The sequence below is a fragment of the Abramis brama genome (assembly GCF_963993115.1).
Source record: "Abramis brama genome assembly, chromosome: 24".
Taxonomy (NCBI): Eukaryota; Metazoa; Chordata; class Actinopteri; order Cypriniformes; family Leuciscidae; genus Abramis; species Abramis brama.
Window position 1 is genome coordinate 7553454 of NC_139986.1, and position 25044 is coordinate 7578497.

General features: G+C 35.9%; 1 protein-coding gene across 1 annotated transcript in view; it reads right to left on the reverse strand.

The window, feature by feature from the left end:
• The window catches only part of dpp6a (dipeptidyl-peptidase 6a), a 185623-nt gene extending 163900 nt beyond the window's left edge, over positions 1-21723 (reverse strand). The window contains 1 exon segment of the mRNA XM_084103255.1: positions 21337-21723. Within this exon segment, the coding sequence (XP_083959381.1) occupies positions 21337-21393 (57 nt within the window). The 5' untranslated portion in view covers positions 21394-21723.
• Between the last annotated feature and the right edge of the window lie 3321 nt (positions 21724-25044).

Below are 25044 nucleotides of genomic sequence, written 5' to 3' on the forward strand. Positions count from 1 at the left end.
ATCATTCATTTTGCTGGTTCGTTGTGACAGCTTTTAGGTGCTTTACTGGCAGCGCCACCCTTACGTTACATGAACGCATCAGCACTGAAAACATAGAGATTTTTTTTTCTTTTGGGGGCATTTTGTTTGTGTTCAAACTTTCTCATTTGCCTGCGCGATGTTAGAGGATGCTGTTAATAAAGTTGCGAGTAGGCCTACACATTGGATTCACGTTTATTATTATAGGCTATTTAAAAAAATACCCCAGTTTTTATGCCAGTCGTATCATTTTATTTTGTTTTATTTATCCGCCACACACCTTGAAGGCTGGTCCGTGAAAATATTGTCTGATATTAAACCGGTCCGTGGCGCAAAAAAGGTTGGGGACCGCTACAAGTGATATACATGTAGATTTTTTTCCTTTTTTGGAGCGAGCGGGGGGGTGGGGGGGTGTTGGGGATTTGAGTGGAGCGCGAAGCAAACTGCGTTGAGCGCTGAGCGAAAATGAGCGGAGCGGCCTGATGTAGCTTTGAGCGGGGGAGCGGAGGGGTGAACAGTTCAGTGAGCGATGAGCGGAGATTCTCACCGCTCCACTCCGCTCATATGCTCTGTGAACTATACAGCTCTAACTCTAAATGTGACTCTAAATCCTATACTTCCCTTTTATCTACTCTTACTCTTACGCATATGTCAGAATCAGACTCTGAGCTCTTAGCTAGACCTATATCACTTGTTGAATTAGAATCATCGGTCAGAGGTATGAGCAAGGGTATCTATATCTGTATCAAAAGCATCTGTATCTATATAATAAATTAAGTTTGATCATGATCATACAGGATTCATCAAATATCGCTCTGTCTCCGATAACCTGCAAAGACTGCTTCACATAATTCACTCAGCAGAAAAATTTACTTCTCCCTCTGCAATACTTTCTTTAGATGCAATGAAAGCATTCGACCATTTGGAGTGGAATTATTTGTGGGCAGAGCTAGATCACCTAGGTTTTAGCTCTAACTTTATAAATATGATTAAAGTCTTGTACGTTAATCCCTCAGCTACAATTCTTACTGGCCAGGTATGTTCACAATCTTTTCTGATTGGAAGAGGCATGCATCAGGGTTGTCCTCTTTCACCTTTACTGTTTGCTCTATCTTTAGAGCCTCTTGCACAAGCTGTACGTCAGTCAGAACTTACACTTCCTATATCGGTTAGGAACACCTCACATCACATATCATTATTTGCAGATGACATATTGCTTTTTCTAGACAATCCAGTTCAATTCAATTTATTTAATCAATTTAGTAACCTGTCTGGGTATAAGATTAATTGGACAAAGTCATATCTGCTCCCTCTCAATTTCTGTGTTGGATCCGTGATGTTATCAGGTTTTATACCAGCAGTGCATTCCTTCAAATACTTAGGGATAGACATCTATCCTTCTCTGCAGGATATTGTTTCAAAAAATTGAAATAACAACTTGGCCAGTCACCTCAGATCTTGCAAAGTGGACACGCCTTCCTACTTCTTTCCATGCAAGAATTTCTGTTTTTAAAATTAACATTCCTTCCTCGTGTTAATTTCTACTGATTCCTTTACCTCCAACTGCTGGCTATTGGAAAAAACTTAATTCAGCAATTTCTCATTAAATCTGGAACGGTAAACGTCCCTGAATTAAGTTATCTACTTTACAGCGCAGCAGAACAGATGTGCAAAATTTAATATAACACTACCCTGCGAAAATATGATATTCGAAAAAGCTATTTTATGATCGAATTTCGCACGCAGTTCGACTATTCGCCTATTCGAAGATCGCAACTCATCCCTAATGAGGACATAAAACATTTATTCACTGAGCAAATTCCGGAGACAATCTCATCATCCTCAAAAAAAACAAAAAAACATCAGATGATCCATTGGAAACTTCTGCACAGACTTTACCTATCCCCTTTAAAATGTTTCTATATGCATTTGTCTCCTTCCCCGAATTGTAATTTATGCCTGCAGAGAACACTTGGTACATACTTACATTTTTTTCTGGGAATGCCCTGCACTTTTTCCTTTCTGGTCTCAGCTTGCTCATGACATATCATTCCTGATAGATAAGGATGTGGTTTCGACTCCATGACCTTTCTAAACAACTTCTCTGAATTGGCATTGTCTCAGCAACAGAGAAACTTACTTTTAGCTGCTTTCACTGCTGCAAAGAAAATGTTAGTCAGTCATTGGATTCCTCCACATATGATGAACAGCTCTTTGGAGCTATCAACAGCTCACATTCATGGAGCAAAGGCAAAGACTTTAAATAATTGGAGTGGAACTTTTGACATTGTTAAATCCTTTGTTTCTTCTTTTTGATGTAAAATTTATATTTGTGTTTATGTCAATTTTCTATTTATCTATTGATTAGGTATTTTATTTTTTACCTTTTCCACTGCCATGTCTTACAATTCCTTAGCACCGTATAAGTCTACCTAGTTGGTGGGTGGGGGGTATGGGTTTCACTTTAATATGTTGTATATTTTTTTCTTATATTGAACTGACTGCTCAAAAACAATTGTTCACAAAAAAAAAAAAAAGTATCAGCAGATATTAAGCAAACAGTCTAACAATACTCTACTGACAGTTAGCTGACATCTAGTTGCAAAGTTACTTATAGTTAGTAGAATGTCAAAGGTGGACCATCGATATAAAGACTTTTTGAAGTGTGATTTATTCCTGTGATTTTCAGCATCATTACTCAAGTCTTCGGTGTAACATGATCCTTCAGAAATCATTCTAATATGCTAATTTGCTGCTCAAGACATGACCCTGATTCTTGAATAGAAAAGTAAAAATAATAATAAAAAAAAAAAAAAAATAAAAAAAAAAAATATATATATATATTTTGAAATTTCAGAAAAAAAAATAATACAAATACTGTCACTTGTGACAATGCGTCTTTGTTGAATACAATAATTAATAAAAACAATAATAATAACAATATCTCACTGACCCAAAATTTAGAACAGGACTGTAAAATAAAGCGTTAACAATATTTCACATATAATCTATACAAAATAATTATATAAAACTATGTAAAATCTGTAAAAAATAAAATAGAAATAAATATCTTTCTCTTTCACACTTACATAATAGTACATGACCTGAGTGGAACTGAGATGCTTTTAGCACCCAGTGAACCACCAGATAAGACTCGTCTCCCAAAACCATGTACACATCTATGGTTCAATAATTAAATCAAAGAAAAAACATACTTTCTTCCACTATCACCTCAATTCATCCTTTATTCTGGTCTAAAAGCATTTGAAAACAATGGCACAACAAGTCAGAAAATATGGAAATATTCTGAATCCCTGATGTAAAATGTTCACAAGTGGCAGGTCAGGAATGCACAAGGTACATTTTTTATCAGTGTAACAACTTCCATTCGTTCAAAAGGCAGAAAAAAAAAAAAAAAAAAACTTGTGATAACACTAATCACAGCTCTGTAGTGAAGTCTGAACCTTATTTGAACCGTGTTGGTGTCCTCAAGGGAGAAGATACTGTTATAGGTGACATTACAACCTTCACTGGATATGAAAATCGTAATGCATCATATCAAATTCAAGAACTTCCAAAAGAGCTTTATAAATCGATGTGTGACTGTGACCCCAAGCTCCACTCTCTGCCTCACAGATAGCGGTGTGGTGTTTGAAGTCTGTCATTGAATATGCATATTTTTGGGCCTTTAAAATTCTCCCTATTCAAGACTCAGATGTGGCATGCTAGTCAAAGCCGAGAGCAATGGGGAGAGATGTGACAGCGAGATTAGTCTACCGAATGAGCTAAATATGCTGTGAAAAATACAGGCAGTGGCTTAAAAAGGGATACGTCTATTGTTTTATAATTTCAGACCTTTCAAACATTTTTTTTGTGAATGGCTTTATTTGAAAGGTTTGACCCCACTAACTTTCTTTAAAATAACACCCACTTAGGGGCTGTTTACATGACACCATTTTCAGCTAAAAACGTAAAACTTTGTATGCGTTTTGGCCATTTGTTTACACAACAACGGTGTTTTGGGTGGCGAAAAACGCAAACTTTTGAAAACTGGTTTCAAAGTGCACGTTTTTGAAAACGGTCTCCTTTTAAACAATAAAAGCGTGTATCTGGGAAAAATGATGACGTCATGCACATGCGTATTACGCGTTCAGTCTATAGTGTTTCATCGCCATCTAATGGCCTGGCAGCAGAATACAGCGCTTTAGTCGTTTTCGTGGATCCGTGTGAATGGGGATCGTTTTGACAATGGTGTCGTCTGTACGCGGAAAACTCAAAAGGAAAAACTTCTCCGTTTTAAGCATATATCGTTGTCGTGTAAACGTACCCTTTAGAGTACTTTGATATTTTATGGCATTCAAACATTTTTAATATGCAAGTGTTTTTTTTTCTAACACACAACATACCGACTGACACATATTTTAATTATAATAATAATAATTTGAAAGTGACTAAATACAAAATTACCACGATATTTGCCAATAAAACAATCTTAAAATAACTGAATATTATTCATTTAATTTTGGGATGTCCTGATCAAGTGTTATGTGCCCCCAAATCCAAGTCACTGAATACTGAGTATCTGCTGATACGGTGATACAGAGTCCCGAGCTTATATATATATATATAGGGTTGGGTACCGAAACTGAGCACCGATATGGAACCGGTACCTAAGTAACCGGTAGGTAACCGGACCGAATCAAAACGCATATTTCGGTGCCTCATTTCGGTGCCACTTATAATACCTCAGCTGTTGGTTTAAATATTTGCCCTCTGGTTCTCCAAAATGGACGTAAGAAGCATCACCACCGCATTTGATCGCTAGTTAACCCTTACGCGTATGATCACTCACACCGGTGTGATTAAAACGTTCTAAATTCAAATCTGCGTTCGCATTCATCAAATGGATGAATTGACATGTTGTAGGCCTAAATCTGACAGATTCTCTGAACTATGGTGCATACTAACATGGCGCACATTGTGCATTATAGATCAACTAACATGAATCATGATCATTATAAAGGTTTCTTAAATGACTAAACACATTCACTTACATGTATTTAAGAATAAAAATATCAGCCACGGACTGACTGACATGTAACGCAACCAATCACAGTTTGTTTTGTTCCGCAAGAACAATTGCTGAAATTTAAAGTTGGTTTGTAGCATACCAAGAACAGACTACTTCGCTGTTATTAGTACTGTAGTGTTAAATTATTGTATTTGGGTTAGGTGGCTTAGGTTATTGTGAATTTGTTATGTAAATTTATTCTGGTTTGTATTAAGACTACTTATATTTATACATTTACATTAAAATTTGAATATATTCAATTTTAAGATTTTTTTTATTTGTTTTTTTAATAAAAAAGCTGTTCTTAAATGTCATTCACCATCGTTTTGAGGCTCTTTTTTTTTTTTTTTTTTTTTTTTTTTTAAGTATCGGTTCAGGCACCGTTTAGGCACCGGTACCGTTTTAAAAGTATCGATTTGGCACCGGGATCGAAAAAAAACCAAATGATACCCAACCCTATATACAGTGCTATGCATAAGTTTAGACACCCATGCTAAAGTTGACTAAAAAGAGGAATAAAAAATCATCTTTTGGAAATTGAACTTAATGCCTTAATTAAAAAAATTAGGAAAAATCCAACCTTTAAGGACACCAATTTTCTTTGTGAATGAATAATGTATCATAAATAAATAAATGTTCTTCCTTAAAATACAGGGTGCATAAGTCTGGACACCCCTATGTTAAATTCCCATAGAGGCAGGCAGATTTTTATTTTTAAAGGCCAGTTACTTCATGGATCCAGGATACTATGCATCCTGATAAAGTTCCCTTGGCCTTTGGAATTAAAATAGCCCCACATCATCACATAGCCTTCACCATACCTAGAGATTGGCATGGAGTACTTTCCATAAGATCATCTCTCAATGCAAATCAAACCAGCTATTTGGGCTAACTGAAATAAAACCTAAAATAATAATAAAAAAATAAAATAGTGTATAAGGCTATATATTTTCAGTCCATGTTTTACAGACAAAACCTTGCCAGAACATTGTTCAATAGTGAGCCAGCTGTCTTCTATCCAAACACCCTACTACTGTACTCCTATAAGTCCAAGATCTTTGTTTCACAGCTCGAAGAACCGATTTAGCTGAGAAATAAAGCATAAGTACAACATTTTCACCCACACCCCTCCCACTTTCAGGAAAAAAACTGCTTTAAACTCTTGCATTGTTTGTGTGAGTATAAAGAATTTAGTAAAGGGAAATATTCCATGTTTTTTTAAGAAAAAAAAAACAGAATTTACTTATTGACAAAGCTGTGTTTTTAAGCCTCTCTGAGCAACAATAAATATTGGTTCTTCATTGGTGTGCAAGTCCTCCATAGGCACTTGGTTTTGAAGAAACATTTCAGTCTTGGACTACAACCAAACTATATAGCTACAAGCTCAATCGAAATTCTAGCATCTCTGATCTGTCGTTCCAAAAAATATTCACAACCATAATGGTTATTCTTTACAGACTGTCACTGAATGCGACAAAAAAAAGCAGCATGATTATAAATGTGACTGCTAAGAGTATAGAAAAGAGCCATTTTTAATCTCCATCACGTAATTCACCTGCATCTGACGTCAGCCTGAGGAGCTTGCAAACCAGATTACAAACTCTAGAGTTCATTAGTGTATAGACGGGGAAATTATAGGAAAGTGAAAGAGAGGGGCGACCCCTCCGGCCAGCAGCAAGGAGACAGACTAAGCTCAATTAGAGTCTTTATTAGTCATAACTAAGCAACCAAATGCACACAGGAGACAGCGGTCTGGATCAAACAGCTTCACGGCAATGGCTGCTGGATCCACTTATTAGCATGGCATTTCAAATAACATTTATACTGTATGATTGCTGGGCTATGGCTCATATGCTTTTCGTTCTTAACATCTTACACTGTTGCTGTGTCAAGTTTCCAGTGTCAAGTCATTAGTCTGTCTGCAATAAAAGCAACAGCTGTACGACACAACACAATCAAAACACATTTGCTTAAAATTAAAATGAAACTCTGTTCGCAAACTATTGTACATTCACTGAATATTAAATGACTAAAAACAAAAAAAAGAAAACTTTTTGGCTGGATTGTAAAAAGTGGGATTACATACAAGGCTGGAAGCAGCTGCTTTGAGGGGAGGGGCTGAAAACATAACACTGTGTCTCTACACCACACGTGAGCAGCACAATGCAACGCAACAGAACAGAATAGAAACCATTCTAATCAGTGATGCTGTCTACACTGGATGTGGCACAGCACAATGCGACACGACAAATCCCAGACAGTAAACTGATGCTCGTTCTATTTCTGACGTATTTCAAGCGACCGCGCTACTTCTGACATGAAGAACAAATGGATTTGCAACAGTCACTTTGTCGCGTCCAGTGTGGACAGGCTTAAGTGTAGACATGGTGTGATGATTCATGACAGCCAAAAAGGAGTAGCTTTAGAGGCAGAGCAAATGTTACATTTTGATGAAAAATTATGAAGACAAGACATTTATTCTTATTGCATGTGCTCATGAATTGTGTAAAATAAGAGCAGGAACTTGTATTAAGAAAGTAAATGGGTTCAATGTTGCCTTTAATATACAACTAAGCAGAACAAGAATTTGACCAATGAGATTTCACAGTGGACTCACCGAGACTCATCTAAGGACACAGTGTTACAGAATAATTGGAGCAAGTAAGGTTAAAATTGTATAAAATTATTTATAAATTAAAAATTACTGTTTTTTCGTCTCTCATCTATTCAGATGTAGTTGCCTAAAATGCAAAGATTACATATCTTTTGATATATTGCCTGTTCAGATATTAATACAACAAAATATTCTGGAGGCCATGACATTTTTGTGAATATGATCAAAAACGCTATGAAGGACTAAAAATGACAGAAAGAAAAATAAATAAATAAATTAATTAATAAATAAAAATAGAAATAAATAAATAAATGCAGAAATAGTGAAAATAAATACATTTTGGTAATATAAATGGCTATTTATGTATTTTTACATGTATTTATTTATGCATTTCTATATGTATTTATTCATGTATTTATACATTTATTTATATATATATGTATGTATGTATGTATGTATTTATTTATTTATTTATTTCTACATTTATTTATTTCTGTATTTCCACATTTTCTACATTTATTTATTTCTGTATTTCCACATTTCTACATTTATTTTTCCCTGCGCCTGTATGCTAATTGACCTATGGCTAAGCCACGCCCCCAAACACGATGAGCCAATCACAGTGCGCATAGCTAACCCAATACACTCGGATGCATAGTTAAGGCCACTTTGGTGACTTCTAGATGATATATAATCTTTCTGTCTCCAAAAATCATCAAATGCCTCCTGTGAAATGTCTCCTACTGTGACAGCTGCCATAGCGCCTGTCACCGAATGTTGACTGTTTGTCCGAGTGAGTGGAGGGGGCGTGGCTTAGCCATAGGTCAATTAGCATACAGGCGCAGGGAAAAATAAATGTAGAAATGTGGAAATATAGAAATAAATAAATGTAGAAATGTGGAAATACAGAAATAAATAAATGTAGAAATGTGGAAATACAGAAATAAATAAATGTAGAAATAAATAAATGTAGAATTAAATAAATGTAGAAATAAATACATATATATATATATATATATATATATATATATATATATATATATATATAAATAAATAAATAAATAAATACATACATATATAAATAAATGTATAAATACATAAATAAATACATATAGAAATGCATAAATAAATAAATACATGTAAAAATACATAAATAGCCATTTATATTACCAAAATGTATTTATTTTCACTATTATTTCTGCATTTATTTCTACTTTTATTTATTTATTTTTCCTTCTGTCATTTTTAGTCCTTCATAAAACGCTGGGGGTGGCTGGCAACTTAAAAAAAAAAAAAAAAAAACGCTGGTGGGGAAAGAGTGAACTAAAATCTACTAAACCTGTTAAGATGGCATATCTCAAGTTCATAAACCATTTGGACAACAGGAATAATTATGGTCTCGTAAAGTTATGGTCTCAAAATAAGAATATCAAATCATACACAGGGGGAAAAAACCTTGTTCAATTAACTCAACTGAACATAGCTGTACTAATGTTGGTGAAGTGACAAACTAAAAAATGAGTCTACAATTAAAATAAATGAATTGTGTGTAAAAAAAAAAAAACCCAAAAAACTTGCCTTAAGCATTTTTGTGTGAAATCAAAAGATCTGTACTTATTCACTTTGCTAATTTTACTTAACTTATTTAAGAAAGAGTCTAAACACATCGGTTACTGAATTCCTGAACTTGAAAAGTAAATCACACTCTGCTCATATGTAGTGAGCAGAGAAGGCATTTTCAGTTGATTTGGAGGCAGTGGGAGGTTTGACAGTCTTGCACAGCCAAACGCTGCATGCCAAGATGCGGTTTGATGTGGATTCAAGGCAGAGGCTGTGGATATGACCAGCCAATGGGCTCAACTTCACAGACAGGAAACTGACAGCAGGAGAGTGAAAGATTACTGACAGAAAAAAAACATAGCCTAATAAACAGAAATGTTTACTTGTTATTTTTTCAGTTTGAACTGAAAATTATAACAATACTGCTTAATTTGGTATCTGCTGCAAAATCTGTACAAATACATGACAGATTATGAATGCACGAACAACTGCAGTGGCCATAAATTTCAGCAATTTCTATGAATATACCAAAGCTTCATATTTGACCAATGAATTCAGTGTTTCACTATGAGATTGAACTCAGTCAGAGCACTGTGGTGAAATGAAAGTGCAGGTTGATAATGTGTGAAAGGATGATGATGATGATAATGATGATGATCAGCGGACCCTTATTCTGTTCAACACCAAGCAATAGCAAGGGCATGATACTTATTTATACAGGGCCCCATGAGACCATATCTCTCTAAGAATAATCTGATGGGAACACAGAAAGGGTCAGTTGGGTATTAAAAATGGATACAATGACTTATTCAGTGCTTAAAGTGTGGGATTGCTACATAAATTTCCCCCATTATAGAGAGAAGAAGATCAATAGTTCTCATTTTGCTCATTTCCTCCTAGTCTGCTGAGGAAAATATTACCGTAAAATTGCTCTTGTATTATACCTAGGCTGAAAAAATATTTTTGAATGCCTTTCTAAAGTATCGACATCCACTACATATTTTGAAGACATGGATCCCAATTTCCTTCCAGTTATACAATTATATCACTCACTGCAGAGTGAATATTACTAAACGGATAGTTCCAGCGGTAAAATTCAATAGGATAAGTCATGTCCAAAGCCATTATGCACACCTGCGGACGCACACCCATCACATTCTACAGTACATTAATACATCAAGTTGCTTTGAGCATCACATGTCCCAGTGATTAATACCCACAGACACAAATGTAATCGAAGAAGCACGTGTGAGCAAACAGACTTCATAAGGTGACAGAATCATATCTAAGAGGTTTTGCACTCTCCTCCCACCATTCATTCGGTCTCCAAGGTCCATATTTAATAACATATTTTCTCTTTTTCACTCAAATTTCCATCTTTGTGTAATGGATTGGCAATTAGCATGAATGTATGAATGGACAGATTGTTGAACGCATCCCTTCACCATCAAACTTGATTGATGCGGCGCATTTATTTACAGAAACAAATAACACTTTCTAAAATCATTTTCAAAGAGTAAAGAATACAGTTAAGGGACCATAAATATGTGAAGTTTTTAAACTTCTGTATGGATCTGAATAATTAAATAAATACTGTTAATAAATGATCACAACAACAGTGGTTCACTAGATTTTCGGACCTGAATCTGAACTTTAAAAACTGCTGGTTCATTCTTAGAGAACGTTTCTCACCGCTTAGAGAAAACAAAATATTACGAAAGTCATTATTCAGCATTTGTTATTAGTCAAATATGTAATTCTTAACAGATCATCAGTCCATTCAAAAATAAAAATGTATATGAATATTAAGTATGGTCTTGTTTTTAAACTCTATAGATGTTAGTGAGTAGCTTTAAAAAGGAGTACAATAGACTGAAACAGAATTCAGTTTTTAAAAGTTGTAATACTTTTAACATGTTACACCATTCCATTTTCCAAAGCAACACTCTCGCTGGGACACTCAACAAGCAGGTCAAGACGCAGAGACGCAGTTATTTTATTAACTGATAATATTAATATACCTATTGAAGTACTAAAAACTGTTTTGAACCTTTTATAATACACTTATAACCACAAAAAAGACAGGGGGTTAAGAGAAATGTCACACATAGAATTCTAGGAATGTCAATTTACGTCTTTTCACAGTAAATTATAAGGATACTTGTTGTTTTTAACCTCCAAAATTTTTATTAAATTAAAAGAATTTTACTGTAAAATGTCAAATTACGGTAAAACCAGTCAACCTTCATTATTTCAAGGCTCAAATAGAATCGATGGCTGCAGAAAGTTCACAAAATTGGAATGTCTACCGATCACAAATTTACATCCCTTGAGTGTTCATGTATTAAATATTCAGCTAATTTAATAATGCATTCAGCTAGCAATAAGTGTCTAGCACTTTCAGCTCCATTTAACACTTTTTACCACGTTTAAACCCATTCAACATATCCCCCACCCCCCCTCTCCTCTGTCCACAAATCTGAGACTACACTCCACACACTATTAGAAATGTAAGAACACTGCCATCTGATTTGGCAGCCAACAAAGACATGAAATGAGCAAAGAAGATGAGGATGAGAGAGAGACAGAAAGAGAGGAATCCAGTTTTTATCTCATCTAAGCTTTGCCACCAGCTTTGCCTGTCTGGTAAAAAAGTAACTGCTGTTGGGTAGAGGGCAATGCCCATGATGCATTGCGCTGATGGCCAGATTCCAATCTATCGTCTCATCAAGGTATAGAATTCATAGGCTCTTTTGATCATAACTGCGGCTGGGACAAAAATCCCTCAAAAGAATGTGTGCTTTACAGTCCTCTCTCTTATCGTTGATCTGTGGACACTGCAAAGAAAAAGAAAAACAAAACAAAAATTCTGATAATTTCCACCAAATGTCCCTTGAAAGCCTTAATTATCTCCATCTGTGCCATTTCAGAGATGTTTTGCTGAGGCCATGAACGTAGAGGAAAATGAATTTGAAGAAGCTTTGTGTTACACATGCACAAAGGAACAGTAAATCCAATCATCTTAAAGGAATAGTCAAGGTTTGGCATCAATTAGTTAATGATCAATAAATGACATCTGTGACATTCTGTTGATTACCACAGGAAATAATTTCAACACATGCCTCAGTTGTAAAAACACACAAAGCACTTCAAGCAGAGGTCTAAGAGGACAATTAGTAGGGTTTAAACACAGGATTGTACAGCTAGTATATTTGCTAAAGTACTTCTCCGTTATTGATGAAGTGGCCTGCAATGTGATGTCACACTTCATTTAAAACTATATTAAACAAACTTACCATTGCTGTATGCGTGTGCAGTTATATGACCTCATATTAACTCAGATTGAATGAATTTTGTACTTAAAAACAAAATCATTTGTGAGATCGCAGAACGCAGAACATAGGCGGAGCGTGTATGAGAAGGCTAAGCCTTCCTCTGGCAACGGACTTGAGACTAGCATGGCATTTTTCACTCAAATCACTGCCTGCTGCTGTTTCAGATTGCTTTTAGAAGGAAAAGCTGCCCATTACTGCTGGTCTAGGATCAGTTTTCTCAGTAATAATAGCATATCAAAGGTTTCTATTAAAAACATGTTTTTCCAGCGTTGAGCAATGTAGCTGATCACAAACAAATCTGTTGATTTCGTGAATGCAATGGCCAATCGGAGGTATTTAAGTTAGCACTAGACCGATAGTGGATTTTACCGATACCGATAACTAGGTTTGATCATTAACTAGATTTGACCATTTGGCAATTAAATGAAATACATAAGTTGAAGCTGAAGTACTACAATTATTAAAACTTAAACTACTAATACTAAAATTAAAGCTAAATATAAATATTTAAAAAACGTAAAAATGACTAAAACTTAAAATAAAATTAAAATGAAATCTGAAAACATACACATAAATACACTCACTCACTCACTCACTCACTCACTCACTCACTCACTCACTCACTCACTCACTCACTCACTCACTCACTCACTCACTCACTCACTCACTCACTCACTCACTCACTCACTCACTCACACACACACACATATACATACTATAATAGTATATAAATCATACTAAAATAAAAACAGTTCCAAAGTAATTGCATTACTGTAAGTACCGTACTGTTTTTGCTTGTTTTTGAACAAACTGGTAATAGACAAAGTCACAGATGCTTTCAAGCTTGTATTAAAGCCATATGCATATATGAGAGAAAGTCTATATAGGCCTAAACATCTTTGAGTGACGGATAAAGAAAGTTTGTGTAAATATATCAGCTCTCTGAGGACACTGGATCCGTCTTGAGTCAACATATGGGCTCTAATGCTAAGCCTCGCTCTGAAGGGTAGGAGCTGCCCCAGGAGAGAGGGCACACGCACCCTGCCAAACACAAGTCCCACTGTCTGCTCCTTCTGTTCATCACAGAACAGCCTGACAGCAACAGAGCTTGCAAGAAACCCAGAGTCATCCATACATGTTCTTTTACACAATCTACCCCAGTTTACAGCAAGGAAGGCCAAAGTAGAAAAATATAACATGCATGAAGATATTCTAGACTCACATTCACACCCCAAGAAGACCTTAGTACAATATAGGACTGAAAAATATCTGCAAAACTAAGCAGAGGTCTGTCATGCAAAGTTGTACTCTCTTGGTTTATGCAATCCAATTATCCAATTACGCCCTTGAGGGAAGCTGGCATTTTGAAATAAATGCCATCTAAATGAACCAACAGCTCCTGTATAACTAAACAGCCTGTTGATTGTCATTATTTAAACACACGTTCAAAACAATCTGACATTTTAGCAGCCAGTACAATTGAGATGGAATTTTCCATTTCAGAATATGGCCTGTACTTTAGGCCTATGAGGAAATAGCATCCAGAGCCTAATGTCAAATTGATATTATATTATCCAGTGTAAATAAACTATTATCTAGTCTGGTGAATTTATTCATTGTTTAAAGTAATTATTATTTGTCATGTTAATATATTTGTAATTTCATTATTTGTTTTATTTTATCTATTGTAATATATAAATATTGGGTTTATATATTTAAATTACTAGGCGTCTTTAACTACTATGTACTTACATCAAAAATAAGTACATTGTACTTATTGTGTCCATGTTGTTTTGCAGAACACTTGTGCTACTATTGAGGTGGGATATGGATAAGGTTAGGAAGAGGTTTGATGGTATGGGTAGGTTTAAGGGTGGGTTAAGGTGTAAGGAAAGGGTCAACAGTGTAATTATAGATATAATTGCAAAAATTAATTACATATGCAATTAAATGCAGGTATTTTTTTAAATATAAGTATAATGTAAAAACATGGATGTAATAGGGCTGCCGAGCACGTTCATTTAATTAATCAGTTATGGGAAAATACCAGACCTACGAGGTTCATCTTACATTTCATATAGTTGATTGGTGATGAACATGATTCAGCACCACTCACTGTGTAATGTAGCCATTAGAATGCAGTAAGAAATACCGCTGTATGAGTGTTTTTCTTATATTTATATCATGATAGAGTTGAGCAATATCACATGAGTAACAAGAGCAAAATCACACTCAGCCAAATTTGATGTGCGATTAATTATATCAATTAATCGGCATGTAATTAATTAGATAAAAAAAAATGTATTGCTTGACAGCCCTTGTATGTACACAATAAGTGCAATGTATAAAATGAATATAAATATCATAGCATAGCAGTTAAAGACACCTAATATAAAGTAGGCCTAAATATTGTTAAATACACCTAATATAAAATGGGACTAAATATTATATATGTAATTATGCTATTCAAATCTACATTCCCTGCCTTTTCATTTGGTTGGATGTTGGTACCATTTGTTCCTCTTTTATTTGTGGTTAATGACCAGAACACTCTGAGGGAGAGCATGTGCGAGACTGAACAGCTGCTGCTGTTAATGCCGTTTAAAAATCACATCAGCGGTGATGACGTGAAAGTGATATAGTGTCTTCAAGATGCAATGGTATATGTGATCGGTCAAGTTTAGAGACCACAGATTGAGAACATTCAAGCTATTTGCTGATTCCGATCAGTGGCCAGTGAATCGGAATATATTAATTGCCTACAACCTAATTAAGTATTAAAGTTACTTACATTATTGTCCTGCTACATTTTATAAATCTTTCATTCTATATAACTAGATTCTATATAATCGTGCTGCTATGGTTATGGTAAATTTGGTAGGCAAATATTTCTATTGTAAACAGGGTAGCGATGTATGAAGCACACACAGAAGTCACTTTCAAACAAAGCAGCTTTCTGTTAGGCTATACATTCACACTGCAAAACTTAGTGCTCAGTTCTGTTTGGCTGTTCACATTTTGTTTTTATGTGGGCAATATCAGATTCGGCTGTAAACAGGTCACAATCCTGAACTGACCTGTATGCGCAACAGAACAATAACAAAGATGGTCATGGTCAAGTCAGCAAGTACACATTCATTTATAAGGTGATGTGCCATGAAAGCCAGCGAGTTTGTGCCCAGGTGATGAGGATGCAGACGAGGATGAGGAGAAAGAGAGCAAAGTTATTCTCGTTCAGTTTTCCCTCAAGTTTTGCTTGTATAGAGCTGTCACAATAATACTTACGAGTATAGCAGCTCACCAACTCTACACTGACAAATATTGCTAACTTCTTCCATATTCACTGAGTGAACAAAGAACTACTGGTATGTAAAATCTTTGGAGTGACTTGACCGATATGACTGTACAGACTGAAGTCGACTTGCAAAACATTGCACCTGTATCTGATTTAGGAAGTGGCTCAAATCAGAATTGAAAAGATCAGATTCCATGTAGTTTGTTCTGTTCACACTGTTATGAAAAAAAAAAAACTTGAATGATTCATTGACAATTACATTTTTTAACAGTCACTTGTCGCCACCTACTGGTGTAACGTTGTCGTTTTTTGAAGCGCCAAGTTACTTTCAAAAGGTGATTTGCTCTATTTTGAATCGCTACCATAGATTTCTGTGATCATCTGAATATTTGTAACAGAAATAAACATACTGTGGTGTTGAAAAGACATAGCAAATACAGACGCGATCTTATTCCGCTACACACGCTACAGCATTAATTCTTAACCAAATGCATCATACATGAGATAAATCAAATATAGATAGGCCTACACAAAATAAACACAATAGTACAACTTACATTTGCACAAAACAAAAGGCTGTGAATGCACACGCAAACTTATAGTCATGATGAAGGTGTAAAATGGTTCCAAACATAATTCCGGCACGCTCGCTTTACATGTTTCTCGGTTGAGCAGCACGCACGCGCATGAACCTGCTTAATCGACGATCGATAAGTTTTATTGATTAAATGTATTATCGACAATTAATCGATCGTCGATTAATCGCTAACATCTGAATACAAGACCACTGCAAAAAAAAAATGGTTTGTACACCCACATTTGTTTTTGCAATTGATATAAAACAGAGACTGGCTTAAACCCATCACTTCTGGACACCAGCACCACTCGGCTGTATGCTCATAAAAACTCATAAAAAGATTTTTTTCTGAGATTTAGAAAAATCTGCCTGTCACCTCAAAGTGACGCACTATAATAATCTTATTTCGTCCTACCATTTGCACCACCGCCCACTGGCAGCTGGCATTTGTCTTATGAGTGATGGTTATTTTGAGGGTTTATGAATTTAAGGAAATATATGGTCACTCACACACAGCACAAGCGGGTCAGGGGTTTGTTCTGCTGTTTGTGTGCATGTGAGCCGTCGGATCAGTGCACCATTGTGTATGCGTTTGTATGTGTGATTATAGGCTTTGCTCTGCAGGAGAGCGTACCTTCTCTTGGCCTATAGTGCCATTTGCCACACATCACTGGATAATTGGATCTATCTTTGGTCACAGACAAGCATGTGGGTGTATGAATTCATGTGTTTATGTTTATGTATGTTCATATGTATACAATATATCTATATGCTCTAGGTCTGTGTACTATTCTTTAAATAATCATGATAATAACAATGTAGTCTTGAGGTGTGGCCTGCCGCTAGTTAGTAATTTTCTGATGCTGCATGGCGGTAGTTAAAGTGACGAAAGGTAGCCTCTCTCTTTCATGCTTGTTCATGGTTTTGCCAAACTAGCCACAACATCACAAGCAGCACATTTTGCGGGGACTTGATTTCTATATTGCTGCGATGCCTCAGGTAGCCAGTGTTGCCAGATTGGGCGGTTTTGAATTTGATTGTGCGGGTAAAAAAGGGTTTGGGCGGGTGGACAAAATTTGGGCTGGTTTGGGGTCAGTTCGGCGGTTTTCAAACATCTACATTTTAAAGTCTATTGGTTAAAAAACTAAACTAAAGTGTGCATGTAGTCCATAAAATCAGTCATCATGACATTACTGTACACACGCCCATGCAGAGTCAGCTGGCGTTGGTGTTGACATCACCGACGAGCATGCACTTTTAGCCAATCAGCGATCAGCAGGCAGATGCGAATGAGCGCGATAAGTTGTAGCTGTATATTCCGTATAATCAAGTGATCGCTAATGCCAAAGTGATATAGCCTACTAAACAGTAAGTTGTATCTGCACAGTAAAGAGTGAGATAGTGAGCAACTCTAAAAACGTACATGTGGTGGGAGATATCGATGGTGACTATAACTCTGAGAGGAGAGCACAGTTGAATGACTTGAAATGAAATCAAATATGGGACGACTCCTGTCCATGGTCATGTGCACACTAGCCTAACCTTACCAGACATCGGCAACTTTTACACCGTCCAGACTGCACTATACTCGACCCTGACAGCTGCTGAAAAAGGTTTGAATCGATGAATCCGTTTTTACTGCTAAATTCTGCGTTATATTCTGCAATGTGTACTTCCGAGGGTTAAAGTCATCGGTTCATTTCTTGATTGCCGTTTTGACAGTGTCCATCTGGACATTTTAGTCATATTCTCCTTAATTATTGCCCTGTTTTGATCTGTTTTCCTGGAAAAAATTTTTATTTTATTTTATCATTGTTATTTTGTTTTAAGGAGATACAAATTGTGCTTATCAACCTTGAATGACATGGTAATGAAATTATATCATATTATTTTGGCAGTAAAATTTTGGGCGGTTTTTTCTTGTAGTGGGCGGGTTTTGGTGAGCTTTTGGGCTGGAAATCACCGTCCCAATCTGGCAACACTGCAGGTAGCCTGGTCCACATGAAAATTCATTGGACCAATGTAATGCTCCTCATCTGCATAAAAATCCACCATGAACAAGAATAGACATTTTAGAAACAGACATTATATGACAAATTGCTCGAATTAAAACCATAAAAAGTATGCCTTCTGGCGAAGCAGTACCTAAATCATGAATGTTCTGTTCTCTATTTTATGTTACAGTGTATTGCATAAGAGCACAATAAAGGGTGTGTTTCCCAAAAGCACTGTTAGGCATTATCTGCACCTAGACCAACATTTGTTTGTGCAGTTACTGTAATATGAAGCAGAGGTGTCTCCTTCACTAACTTTTGGACACCAGCACCACTCGACTGTATGCTCATCTAAACTCATTAGACATTTTGCTGAGATTTAGAAAAATCTGCCTGTCACCACAAAGTGACGCACTACTGTAATCTTATTTCGTCCTTCCATTTGCACCACCGCCCACTGGCAGCTGGCATTTGTCTTGTGAGTGATGGGGAGTTTGCAGGTTTATGATTTAAGGAGATGAATGGTCACTCGCATACGGCACAATCGGGTCGGGGGTCATCCTCCTGTGCAACATAGTTCAACAATTTGTGTTGCCAGAAATCATAGTTTTTGAAAAGTGTGCATGTGTGTACGTGCTCTAGTACACGGGAGAGTATGACGTAAGAGCATTTGAATCAAATGATTCATTCCTTGAATCATTAACGAGAGTTATATATTGTTGAACCAACATGCTTTGCTTACGTTACTATGCTTTCGGGAAACAGTCGTGACTATCTAGACAATTTCTCCAACGACACACCGTACTATGATGGTTAAGCAGCGGGTTACGTTGTTGTGTGGGAAACGTGCCTCTGATTGGCTCTGTTTTGTGACAGCACATTTTTTGCATTCACTGTGGACAGACAAGTTGATTGAGGCTGAAATCTTGTTGTACACATACACAGGAAAAAATATATAACTGTGTCAGCATGTTGAGGTCTCTATGTGAGCTTGCTCAAAGGCATCATTGATGAATGGTTAAAGATTTTGCTGCTGCATCACTCCACCATTAAAAAAACACAAGGCTACATTAGCTTTCTCCCTTTATCTTCAGAATATTATTCCTTTTCCATTAAACTGAACTACAAAAAAAAAAAAAAAAACATATGGCAGTATGGAAAACATACATTATGCATTACATTATGACAGTCAATCAATTCTGTATTCTGAATTAATTAAACGTCAGCTAATTAATTTGATTAGTCACATATCACATATCAATATTTGCTGAGAAAGGCCTCCGAATGGAAGACTTACAATATTGTGGAAGACAAGTAAAAATAAACATATACATATATATATATATATATATATATATATATATATATATATATATATATATATATACATATATATATATATATATATATATATATATATATATATATATTTTTTTTTTTTTTTATATATATATATATATATATATATATTTTTTTTTAAGCTGTAAAAGTCAATATATTGTTTGTTTTACTTTTGACTCATTGAACGCAAGTCGATCACAGTTATAAATTTTAAAATCGATTAGTCAATCTTTCCAATATGGCAAAAAGGACAGGTTCTTGTATTCAGCCTGCACTATTTTCTAATTGCTGGTCTATGTACACAAAGATTCACATTTCTGCTGTTTTATCATGACTAATTGATTATCAGCATTTAGTGGCATGGGTTTTGAGACACTGTATCAACTTAAAAGCTGCATTCCATTGGTTTTCGAATGAAATAATATCTGACTGCAGACTCACAAAACATGAAGGGTATACTTCAAGCTTAAAATGCTCAAATGGTAGGAAAGTTCCTTTTTACAGAATCTATGTACAGATGTATGTAGTATTATATGCATTTATACACATGTACGATAGATGGAAATCATTATTGCCTTTGGAAAACAGTGAAAGAACAGAAGATCTACTGTTCCTGTTGTCAAAGTTTGCATGCCCTTGACATGTTCACCTGCCCCCTCTCTGTCTCTCTAGTGGGACTCCCACCTTTCACACTGCTTTTCCTGCACTGCACTTTGTTCCAGTCAGTATTGCCTGTGGCTGTTTCTGTACCTGCTTCCACTCTTACTCTCTTGAAATCAAGCACAGGCATTCACTGTTGGGTTAGTCAAGCCAATATTTTGAAAAGAGAGAGAAGTAATGTGATTTAAGTCGTTTACCCATAGAAAGAAGAGTTCATTATAATTTCAAGAACATATGTGTTATGTCCTCTATGATCATCATATTATTTGGTCATTATTATTTTTATTACTATGATAAAAAAGTTCTGTTTTGACAGAATGCAGTCAATGAGATACACAGCATACAACGTTATAGGCTACTAATGAAAATAATAATAATTCTGGCAATAAAAAAAATAAAGCAAAACATTAATATTTTTAAAGGTAATTTAATAACTAGCCTGGTTGCCTTTATCAGGCATTGGTAATGTCAGGATAACATTTCTATAACTTTAACAATCTTTGGCTTTCATGCAAATACCATCTATTATTTCCCAACTACATGCTATGTGTAATAATAAACAGCTTGTTAGACTTACTATATGCACGTAATATTAATTTCCAACTGGCTGAAATTAACTTTAAACCGGTAGCGCAGTCATCATCACTGGTAAAGAAAACTACGTTCTCCTTAAAGACCAAATGGTCAAAAAAAAAAAAAAATGTCTCTGAATGTTCATAAAACATTTAAAACAATTCGAGAGATTGGACTGATACTTTCTGTTAGTTTTCCAAATCACCTCACGTTTAACTAAAGCAATTTACCTCTTAAAATTAACAGTATCTCTCTGTCCAGTAAAGAAAAAAGAAAAAAAAAGAAATCACTTCAATACCTGATCTTGCTGTTGAGCTGCTTTGGTCGATACATTGGACTCCTTTGCTGTGGTCATGATAACAAATTACCACAGACAGCAAGAGACATTCAGTTTGTTTCGATACTGCTGGCGGTTACACAGAGGAGAGACGATGCTGAAGGGGAAACTGTAGAAATGCAGCAAAATCCCAGTGAGACGCGAGATTTGATCTTTAGAATCGTTCTTCTGAGGATTGGTGCGCCACGGTTGCTAAATTACACTGCGAAAGAGAGAGAGAGAAGAAGAGGAAAAGAGGACACGGAGACCACCGATCAAAGCTTGGTTACCGACACCGGTCGACTGCGAGCACACGAGCTTTTATCATCTCCCTTCACGCGCTTGCCGCCTTTTCACCCCCGCCTCTGTGCACGAGGCGCACACGCGCGCGCGGCTGCCGCCTTTTCACCTTCTGAAGCGAGGAAACGAAAAAGGTGGCAACTGGCAAGTGTGTGCGTAGGCTACGTGTGTTTTGTACATTATGACAGTTTAAGTTCTTGTTCATATTTGACAGTTATTATGTTACAGACAGACACATATGCGTGATTTGGCACGGCAGAAAGCGGGCAAAGAGCACTTCCTTTATAAGCACTATAAAGCTGTCACTTTTAGTAAATCGCGATCTCACAAAGTTTATTTAAAAGAAATGAAGGTGACTGCGCAATGAATCTCTTGATTATAATGCCTATACTTTGTTATAATGGTAGGATTTGCAAGTAAACTCGCACACAAACTCCTGAGTTTTGATCAGTAGGCTAAGTTCAACATCTCTGACAGGCCATTGCATTCAAGAAATCAACAGAAATGTCTGTGATTGGCTATATTACTCAATGCTGCAAAAACATGTAAATAGAAACCTTTTATGCTTTGTTGCTAGATTGGGCGGTTTTGCATTTGATTGTGGTGGGTAAAAATTGGTTTGGGAGCGTGGACAAAATTTGGGCTGGTCTGGTGTCAGTTCGGTGGTTTCAAGGGCCAGATTTACTTACCTGTAACAGGGCAAATTAGCGTGAGATCGCAATCCCATAAAAGCGGCAGAGTATAAAGTTATATCTACTGATGACGTGCAAATTAAAGAACACAGGCGCAGCCGGATAATTTCCATAAAGACCAACACAATCTACCAAGAGCAGGGCAAATTAGCTTCTGGTTTAAGACATTCTTTTTTGGGGCGTTAACCCTTTATGGTACAGCATTGCCATGGCAACAATTAATTTCTACTCATTTCCTTGTTATTCAGAAAAAAATAAAATGTATTGCACTATGGGAATTAAAAGGGCAGACCTTAAGGTAGCCAATTTTAAGTCACATGATATTTGCTGTTTTTAAGTCACATGATATTTGCTGTTTTTAAGTCACATGATATTTGAATGTCCCTCCAAACCTCTTTCCCACTGTCACCCTCACAAGGATGACACCTGTTGATGTGCTCTAGAAAATGCTCTATTAACCTCATTTCTAAACATCTCTTCTCAAGGGGGATTTTTTTGCAGCATCTTTGATAAGTAAATGAGATATTTTTATTCACAAATCAACTGTTTCTAACATAGTTTTACTGTAAATTGAGAAAATATCAATGTTTCCATATGGCAACGCTGTACCACTATGGAAAAACTGGTATGTTGCCGTATGGCAACGCTGTACCACAGTAGAATTGCAGTAATGTATTTCCCCATTGGGATTTTTTTTTATAGATAAAGCATCAACAATATGATTGCAGTTATTTATTAATTTGAAGTGTTTATTGTAGGATAGTTGTATTTATGTATATAAAATAACAAATTGATTTCTTCTTTTCAGAAAATGAATACAGCAACATTTAACGGAAAGGACAATAGGAAGAGTGCAGAGTTAGCTCTTCCATGTGATGAGAGTGATTATGAGTTAGCCAAATGTATCTATCAATCTCTAAAAGAATTGTGCAATTAAATAGAAAAGAAAATCATAATTTTTTTAGAAAAACTACTTTTTTGACAATTTTTCATTGTGGTATGTCAACGTTTCACTAAGTACAGCTAGTTCGTGTAATAAAAACGTATTTGAAAAAATATTGTATGGTTAGAACATAAAGGGATAGTAGCAAAAATACCAGTAAATTGACGAGCGCAAACTTTAGTAAATCACCTTGCATGATTAATTTAAATATTCCCCTCCCATATATTTTGCGTCTGAAAGGGAAACTCCTACAAAATCATGCAAAAAGGCCAGCCGCAAAAATAACTGTGTCCACGCCTTTTCAGCGCTAATGTTTCACTGTGTGTCTTTAGTAAATCCTGACAGTAGTTTTTTAACATAATGCTGTAATGTGCACTTTTCATGATTAGGTAATCTCGGCAGCTGTAATCGTATTCACTATTATTTTTCTGATTAATTGTTAAGCTCTGAGAAAGACAAGGTAACAAAACATTCAGGGCTGTACTAAAACATGTGGGCCTTATATTTTTGTGTGGGGTCAAATGCCCCTAGACATCACCGATTGGGTGTGTGTCCAGGCATTTTGAAATTTCTGTAACACAAGATGTGCATGCTTTTGAATTATTCTAATAAATACAATTAGCATATTTTTCAGAGATGTCAAAGTTGCTTTAGGGGCCAATTTGACCCCAGACATTACAGGAGGGTTAAGCCCCCTTAACCCACACCTTGTGCAGCCCATGCTGGCACCAAAATTAGTTTACAATAGCAGAAATAATCACTTTTAATGAAAATAAAGGTATAAAAAAAAATTTGGAATACAAATTTTCATGAAATTAAATGAAAATTCAGTCAGCGGAGACTTGTGGTGTGAGCAGGCGAAAGTCTTAAGCCTTCCCCAACCTTTCACATGCTCCTTCTATGCATGAACTTAATCTGTAGTTATTTTGCACCTGTTTTCTGATTCTTGCAGATAATCCATTTATACTGTGCCACTGTGTTTCAATTTATTTTTATTATTTCTTCCACTGTGATTTATGTCAAGGGATTTAACAGTATCCTATGTCCTTCACATCCAGCACACACGCCAACGGTGACACCTTAAACCACTTCCAAGAAGCTTTGAGAGTAGCTCAACTGCTTTCATATCAATGTAGGTTTTTACAGTAACAAGCTCGAGGCCTTTAATGTCACATTAAAATGTTATGTGTTGTACATGCTACGAAAAATTGTGTCTGTGTGATGTATACATTAGCATGCATGAGATTTGTTTGTGTGAAGTGAGTGTTTGTTGTGTGCTTGTTTGTGTTTCAGGTTAATCAAGGACTGCACAATTAACCTACATCACGATTTGTCTTATTGCGATCGTTTAAACTAAATAAGTGTATGCACAGCGTGTTTCATAGTGAAGCACACCACAGTGATCAGAGCGAATTTGATTTCGAATTTGTGGATGGCTCCATTTTAGAATTTCAAACAAAAATGTAAAAAATTGGGTGGGATATTTGATGCTAATTTGACTTTTGATCCTCATGTCTAGAATACTGTAAAAACATATTTTTTTCATCTTAGAAACATTGCCAGACTACATCCTATGTTGTTATTTCCAGTGACTGAAAAGTTAATTACTCTACTGGCCGGGGTTTCAAAAGCTACTCTAAGCAAATTACAGTTTGTTAAAATTCTGCCACCAGAATCCTGACAAGACAAGGGATCACATCACTCCTATTTTAGAATCCTTACACTTGCTCCCTGTCAGGTTTCGTGTTGATTTTA